At 41.6% G+C, this 8653-nt stretch overlaps 2 protein-coding genes across 2 annotated transcripts in view; one reads left to right on the plus strand and one right to left on the minus strand.

The window, feature by feature from the left end:
- The window catches only part of LOC113209331 (scavenger receptor class B member 1-like), a gene marked incomplete in the record, with an annotated part of 65946 nt that overhangs the window by 4956 nt on the left and 52337 nt on the right, over positions 1 to 8653 (minus strand).
- On the plus strand, positions 783 to 4715 carry LOC113209347 (lymphocyte-specific helicase-like). Its single transcript, XM_026426795.2, has 12 exons — positions 783 to 1026; positions 1109 to 1183; positions 1279 to 1467; positions 1538 to 1758; positions 1843 to 2071; positions 2146 to 2295; positions 2380 to 2621; positions 2706 to 2955; positions 3044 to 3280; positions 3379 to 3538; positions 3983 to 4090; positions 4173 to 4715. The coding sequence occupies exons 1-12, from the start codon at positions 931 to 933 to the stop codon at positions 4256 to 4258; spliced, it is 2043 nt and encodes a 680-aa protein (XP_026282580.1). The 5' UTR covers positions 783 to 930; the 3' UTR covers positions 4259 to 4715.

Raw genomic sequence — 8653 nt, forward strand, 5'->3', positions numbered from 1 at the left:
CCCCCCTCCCCCGTCCTCTCTCTCTCTCGTGAGAGACGGGCACAGGGGGAACGTTCGTTAATCATAGGTAGCAGGTAATCCATTGATCCGCTGTACCCGCCTGACGCTCGGTGAGAGGGCCGGGGTGGGGCGGGACTGCCCGCGAGTGATCCTCGAGCGACCCCTCGGGTGACCCCAGTGCATTAGTTCTTCTTTCATTTTTGTTGTACGAGGGGGAGGAGGTGGGGGGCTAAACCAGGAGAGAAGAGCGCCCTTCTCTCCTCCAGGATCAACTCACTCACTCCAACGCATCCTCGGGAGCGCACGAAACCTAAAAAATATAAGGTACCTTGTGACACATCCGACCATAAAATAAGGCGAGGTTCAGGACTTTTGTGTGAAGAATTCGGGTTGACGGCGGAGGTGCAACCCCGTTCAAAAGGGTTCAAAGCCAAGCGCGCGAGTGTTTGGCTGGAATCTCCTAGTCGTGCCCTCGACCCGAGTGGGTTGGGGTTGGGGGACGGCGGGGGTGCCCGATGGGTTGCCTGCGCTCCAGGCGAACGAGTCGAGTCGGCGCGGCGCCTGCAATCTTTGGCAGTTTCCTCGTTTTCGTTTCTTCTTGAGTTTCGTGTACTTTATCAACGCTGTTTGTTTTTTTGTTGGGGTCGTGAGCAACTCGATTTTGCAAACTTGTTCCGGTCATCAATACTTTTGAGTTTTTCGGCAGCGATGAAAGGTAAACAAAACACCAGGTCTTCTCCAGCGCTCCCGGTGGTGCATCTGGTCCGTAATGTGACGTCACAAAAACAGTTGTTGTGTGTTTTGTTTGCAGGCTGCAGAGGGTCGAGCTGAGGCATCTCGAGGAGGACTGTGTCTGTAGAATCTTCTCCGAGCATTGTTCGCTAGTTTTTGATCAACTTTGCAAACACAGCAGTTCAAACTGTCTTCAAGATGGCTCAAGAGCAGCGCTCTCGCGCCGCTTTTGTCAAATTCAGTGACAAGATCCTGGACAAGATTCTAGTGCACAAGCGCCAGGAGAATCGGAAGGTATAGTTTGGCGGCATGGTGGCTTACGTCCTGGGTTCTCTGTTGTGTAGTTGTCTTTCTTTACATTATTTCCGTCTTTCAGTCGAAGCGTCAACCAAATCTTGTGGAGGGAGTGGTGATGCGGGATTACCAGATTGATGGGCTAGACTGGTTGGTGGTGAGTTTATTAATTTATTATTAGTTGTATTGTACACCTCTAATTATAGATCATAGATTGTTTTTTTGAAAAACAAACTTTACAACTCTCAACAGGCTTTAGATAAGAATGATGCCAATGGTATTCTCGCTGACGAAATGGGTCTTGGTAAAACTCTTCAGTTTATATCTATGATAGCTTACTTGTTGGAAGAGGGCAATGGAAAAAGTGATCATTTCCTTGTCATTGGCCCATTATCAACTTTGCGAAACTGGGTAGATGAATTCAAGAAATTCGCACCAAAAGTTAGTGTTTTTTTAAGATTATTGTTACATTGTCACCAACACTGTATTTATACTAATGATATCCGTATAGATTCCAGTCATACTGTATCATGGAAGTGCAGATGCAAAAAAAGCCATGAGAGATAATATCTCATGTTTGAACAAGGTGAACAATACAATAAAAACATTTCCAGTTGTCATCACGTCTTATGAGACCCTTCACCATGATAAATATTTACGTTCTATCAAATGGCGATACCTTGTTGTTGATGAAGGACAAAGATTAAAGAATCCAAATTGCCTTCTTGTCAAGTAAGATGTTTTATCTTATTACCTTTCATTGATTGTGAATACATGCATTTAGCTTATAATAAAATTTTGAAACCTGATTTTCAGCATACTGGAGAGATTTAATTTCAAGAATTGTTGCTTGCTTACTGGAACTCCAGTGCAAAATAATTTAACTGAGTTGTGGTCACTCTTACACTTTATTCTCCCAAGCAAAGTTCCTGATCTTGATGTATTTTTAAGGTGGTTTGATTCTTCTTTTCTTTGGGAAGCAGAAAAAAATGAAAATGTTGTTCTAGGTGAGGAAAACAGTAAGTCCTTCAATACACTCCATAAGGTAAGCTTATCAGTGAAATCTAGTTACTTTTAATTTTCTTCTGGAAAACGTCAGTTGATGTGTTTTCTTTTCAGGTTTTAAAGCCTTTTATTCTCCGAAGAATAAAAGCTGATGTTGGCTTGAATATACCACTCAAGAAGGAAATTATTGTACATGCCACAATGACAAAGTGGCAAGACAGGCTTTATTCAGCTGTTGTTGATAGGACTCTCAGGAAGTTACAGGTAATAGTATGAATGGCTGGTCAGCGTTCAAGTTGTTCATAAAATTGTTTTTAATTGTGACATTTGTATTTGAAAATGAATTAGGGCTTGAACAAAGATTTAGATTGTCCAAATGCTCTTGCAAGGGCTATTCGTATAAACAATCTGAAATGTAAAAGTGAATCGGAAGCCATGAATGATAAGGAAAATCAACCTAATGAGGCTGAGACATTGGCGGCTAAAAGACCACGAAGAAGGTACGCAGCTAAACCAGGGGACTATTATTTGCTGCAGAAGGGTGTACCAAGGGATACCATTCGAATGCAGTTTAAGGATGACCAAGACAGGTTCGAATTCAGAATATAACTCAAGTGTTTTCTGATGCCACTCATAAAATGCCCCTAATTATTCTTCTTTGTATTATTCTATAGTTCTGAAGACTTAGTGGTAGACAAACTTTTAGAGGGACTAGCACAACCAGATGAGGAATTTGTCACTCAAATAAAAGTAGATAATCCTATGCAAGCATTAAGAATGATATGCTCTCATCCGTACACGGTCAGTTATCCTGCAATACCTGGTACTCGAATGTTGAAAATTGATGAGAGGGTTGTAGAACGCTCTGGAAAGATGCAGATTCTTGATGCTATGCTGCAGCGTCTTAAAGCTAATGGACACAAGGTATAAATCATATGATAAAGTTGTGTTTTGTGTTAATTCAGATTTAGCTAACTATTTTGTAATGTTTATTTCTTTTTTTCTCTCTCAGGTTTTGATATTTTCAGTTTTTACTAGGATGCTTGATGTTATTGAAGATTATCTAGAAATAAAAGGGTATTTGTATACCAAATTGGATGGACGTTGTGACTTAACTGACCGACAAGAAAGCATCCAAAAGTTCACAACAGATGACAATGTGTTTGTTTTCCTCATTTCTACACGGGCTGGTGGCCTTGGAATAAATTTAATGGCTGCTGATACAGTCATAATTGTTGATAGCGATTGGGTTAGTCTCAGTTTTGAAGGGAAATCCATATGCTAATTCTTAAAACTCAGGAGAACCAATGTTAACACAGTGCTTAATTTTGGTGTTTCCTTTCTTAGAACCCACAGGTTGACCTACAAGCACAAGACCGTTGCCACCGTATTGGTCAAACCAAGCCAGTTGCTGTTTACCGACTGGTCGTTAAAGGAACAATTGATGAGCACATAGTAGATCGAGCTGAGACTAAGAAGCAATTAGATAGAGTTGTTATTCAACATGGTAATTATTTTTTAATGCTCTGTATCATGTTCTCAAAGGTAAAATTTTTGGTTCGACCAGATTTTTGCTCGATCTCTGTGGTTTTGGGTTTTGGGAAAGTTCTACTGTTCTTCTCCAACAGGACACATAATTTATTCTGTAATGTTTTGCACTACCCAATCCCAAACACAGCCCAGCAGATCTGCAAAATTTGGCTGCTGAGTAATTTCATCAATATAGTTTGACAAGTTCTAAAAGCATTTTGATTGCTTCCTTAAGGGACCCATCAGGATCTATCAGCATTTTTTTTTAACAATGTCTTGATTGCATCACTGAACGGCCTAAAGTACATTTCCAATCTGTTTTGTTTTGGTGAAAGCAATAAGAACTGATTGATAGGTTGTGAATGTGGGTCCCATTGGTGGGGAATGTTTAATTACTACTCTCTCTCTCTCTGTCTAACAGGAAAATTTAAAAATTTGGACAAGCATGAGTCCCTTAATATGGAAGAATTACTTGAATTTCTGCAAAAGTCAAGAGATGTGTACAAATTTGATATGGGCAGAGGCTTAGGTAAACTAGTGTATACTGCCTTAAAATAAATTTGTGAAACGACCAGTATTTTCATTATTTATATTGTTTCTTTATTTATTAGGTTACACTAGTCAGGAACTTGATGCACTGTGTGATAGAGCTACGGTGTTTAACACAGTCAAGAAAGAAGATGCATCTTCCTCTTAGGCTGATGGATGAAGAAAACACAAACAAGGAACTACCTCAACAATGGATATGATTATCTATCTAGTTTATATTTTGTTTGAAAAGTCAGTATAAATAATCCATTTTTTTTTTAAATGGATTTTTTTGTTCAATGACAGTAACATGATTTTAATTCTTTGCCATTGCCCTGTACATGGTGCACTTTTTATTTCTATGAAGTTTTGTAATAGTTTTAGATTAATGACTGTAAACATGACTTTAATTTTTGTGCAGTTTGACACACAGTGGCGCTTTTGGTTTTTATGATTATTTTGTAACAGTCAATTCGTTTTGGTTCCTTGTATGTCTAAATTTACGTGCAGTATTTTTGTTTGTATCAAGTATGTGGTACTTTTCTGTAAAACAACATAAATAATATGTAAATCTAGCCTGTGAATCAGAAGGGAATAAACAAATGTTACACAGCAATAACAACTGATGAGGTGTTTTGTGGTTGGAGAGCCTGGGAGGTAGGCCGGAAGAGCGGACGCAGTGCACGCGGGTTGGGATGGTGGTCTATCCACCATTGGTCAGGGGCTTAGAGCCCGCCGCCCGCTACTGTCTCACGCTGACGCCCCTATAGGCCGGCTCATAACTTGATCCTAAGTCGTGTGTTGATTTTAAATGAGGGCAGTCGAGGCAAATCATCACTTAAAGTAATGCTGCTAAACATTTGATTTGTACGGTACAGTCTTACAGTTAATTAGGGAATTATGCTGGCTCTTGTCCAAAGGGATATGCCTGGACTAGTGAATGCTGGCCGCCTGTAACAGGGGCCAGAGCACCTTTGAGTGGAACTCTGAGATAGTTTGAATTTAACATAGATTTTTTTAAATTCTTATTCAGGAAGATTACGTCCTTGTTTGTAGCGACACAGTTGTAGCTGCAACCGACACGGTCATTGGCAGCTTAATCAGAACCGACTGTAGGAAATAAGTTAGGTCGGCGTCGTAAATGCTCACGCCCCTCTTCCCCTACCCGGAGAAAAATAAAAATGGGGGAGTACTTTCCTCACCCCACCGCAGTTAGTTAGCTTAAACTGTACTGACCCACCACAGGTCACGGAGCTCCTTTACAGCCAGATTCTAGGTCTTATTATACACCCGCCACCACAGAGGTGTCAGGCACCGGGGAACTCCCACGGTCCGCTTTCGCCGTGAGTCGAACCCCGGCCCAGAGCCGAGTCATATGCCATCTTCTACGCAGTACCACCAAGGACGTTAACCACAACGCCGTCGGAACTCCACGAGAGGGTCGTGGTGAAATGACGGGTTTGAAGCCCATTTGAAATTTGGCGGCCTAAGCAAAATTCCAATCTGACGGGGTTTAGAACCGCCGTCTCCCTGCGCTCTGGGCGGGTGCGCTACCGACTGAGCTACAGAGGCGAGCTTCAGGTATGTCTCCCTAGGGGACGAATGATTCTACGCTGTCGCTGACTGCTAAAGAAATTATAAGTCTGAAGAACTAGTTTTTTTCTTCTTTTTTTTTGGTTCACACAACATGTATTTTTTTGTGCGTTTTGAAGTGCTGGAACAACATCAAATGATGGCAAAACTTTTTGGGGGGTTCCTATCCATCTCCACCCTCCCCCACCCCCACCCCACAACTCGTGGAAACGTAAATAAACAAGTGTAAATCGGTGTCTCCTGTTGATCAATACCGAAATAATACCGACGTAAATTTATCATAGGATTTTAATCAGAGTTTTTGGGTAGACAGCGGCGCTTTTTGTTATTAATCGCAAGTGATAGTGCTTATGGTGGTTTCCGGAATATTTAAATGTTCTGTTCCGGTTGTTGTAGGAGGTTAGTGTGCTCAGTGGCTCACACAAGTGATAAGTTATTTTTGAGGCAGAGTAAATTATGCGCGTTCTGTAAACTATGCTCACTGCAAGCTTTGCTGAAAAGCTGTTAAATTTGTTCATGCAGTATGCGAAATATTGTTGTAGGTCTTTTGCAAATGGGAGAACTGTCAAGTGTATCATACATCACATATTTTACTCTGTATTATTCTCGTTGAACAGCAAAATGTATTACTCCTGGTTGGGGTGGGCTTTCACAGTCAACTGAGGATTTTAGCTCTAGCTATTAGTGTAATCCCTTAAACAATAAAACAGTCAATGTGCGTTGCACCAAATTTGCAGCTGTCCACTACTGTCCTAATAATTGTGGAAAAAGTATCTGGGAGTATGTGCAGTATGTGCAGAGGGATATATTACGTACACTTAATACTTGAGTCCAGTTCCAAATTAGTTATTTGAAAGGCCATGGTCATTTAGAGTATGGGACGAGAGGCATTTTGAAAGTGTGTTGTATAGATATGTAATTAGTAGTTGATGATTGTTGAATATTGAATAAAAGCAAGCATTCAAAAAATAGCGCATAAAGTACCGTTTAATATGATTGCAGGATCACGGCCTGGAAATGTTCAGGACATGAGCAAAGAAGTCTATGAAGTCATTGTACCTAAAAGTATAGGTGAGTTGACATGAAAGTAACAAAACTTGGTCCAATTTTTGTCTCTGTTCAGAGTCTATGAGAAACTCCCTTCGGTGTGCATTAAGTTCAGTTTTTAATGGGTTTTGTGGTGCCTTGGGTCTTCCCTGACGATTTCAATCCTCCCCCGTCAAAATCTAGGATGAAATTGGCCTGGATTGGTGGGGCAGACTCCCCTTTTGACACACTACAGCAGAAAATGAAAAAAAAAAAAAAAAAAAAAAATAGATGTGGAAATGGTTGGGATTGGTCCGACAGCACCCTCTTTCAATCTCTCAGTTGAAATTTCATGCCGCCGGGCCTTTGAGTTACGCCTGTTTTTCGTGGGTGGGTTCGCCTGCGAGGTAGGCAGCTCATCGTACGCTGCGCGCCAGATTCAAAAGACTATCTTTCAAAACGCAAGTTTTTGTCGACAGGGATAGGGGTGGTTTCTGGCGGAAGCAAAGTTAGTTTTGTGGTCCCCTGTTTCACCCCTCTGTCGATTCAACTACTTTTCGGTCGAAATCCGGACCCATCAATTTTCGCTAAAAACAGAAAGGCTAGTTATAGCTTTGTAAATTTTGCCAAAAACGAAAAAAAATAAAATCGCTAGTAATAGTTGGGATTGGTCAGACAGAATTCTCTTGCAAACTCTCAGTCGAAATTTCACGCCGCGGGGCCATTTTAAGTGATTTACCTCTGTTTTTCGTGGATCGGTTCGCCTGCGAGGTAGGCAGCCCGTCGTACGCTGCCCGCCAGATTCACAAGGCCACCTTTAAAACTCAAGTTTCTCTGGACAGGGGTGGTTTCTGATGGAACCAAATGTAGTTTTGTGGTCCCCTGGGTCACCGCTGTCGATTCGGCTACTTTTCCGTCGAAATCCGGACCCATCAATTTTCGCTAAAAACACAAAGGCTATACCCTGAAAAATTTGAAAATCGCTGGAAATGGTCGGGACTTGTCCGACAGGATCCTCTTTCAATATCTCCGTCGAAATTTCACGCCGCCGGGCCATTTTAAGTGAGTTACGCCTGTTTTTCTTGGACCGCCTAGAGCACTGAAAAAAAATACTAGTAGGAGTTACTAGGATCTTAGTACCACGTACCAGACAGCCTAGTAAAATAGGAACCAACTAGGAATCTAGTAAAAGGTACCAGACAGGCTAGTAACACAAAGTCTAGTAAAATTTACCAGATGTCTAGTTACAGATACTGCACATTTTTACGATTCCTAGTACCGTTTACCAGACTGCTTACTTACAGATACCACACATTTTCTTTCCAAAAAGTGTTCAAAAAATATACGAATGCAATAAAGAAGATGTCTACCCGGTACTACGGTTACACCGGGTACTCGTTAACCCACGAAATTTCGAAGCCCTGACCGAGATTCGAACCGCGAACCTTTGACTTGGAAGTCCGCACCCTAGTCCACTCGGCTACGGTGACTACCTGAGGAGGGAGGCGTGCGTAACGAGTGTGATGCCACCGCCGCCGGACCACAGGCATAGCCTAGTAAACGTGCAGTCTGGTAAAAATTACTACACAGTTTAGTAAACCTAACCAGACTCAGTTACTAGACGGCTGGTTCCTGAAACTAAACCTGTGTTAGTATACGATACTAAACTTCTAGTAATGCTTAGTATTATCCTAGTTGTAATAACTAGCATCCATTTAACTAGGATTTGTCTGGTATCTGTTACTAGTCCTTTTTTTCAGTGAGCGCCAGATTCAAAAGACCACCCCTTAAAACTCAAATTTCTCTGAACAGGGGTTGTTTCTGGCGGAACCAAAAGTAGTTTTGTGGTCCCCTGGTTCACCTCTGTCGATTCGACTACTTTTCCGTCGAAATCCGGACCCATCAATTTTCGCTAAAAACACAAAGGCTATAGCCTTTGTATATT

This window comes from Frankliniella occidentalis, unplaced genomic scaffold (assembly GCF_000697945.3).
Source record: "Frankliniella occidentalis isolate FOCC.00 unplaced genomic scaffold, Focc_3.1 Scaffold27, whole genome shotgun sequence".
NCBI lineage: Eukaryota > Metazoa > Arthropoda > Insecta > Thysanoptera > Thripidae > Frankliniella > Frankliniella occidentalis.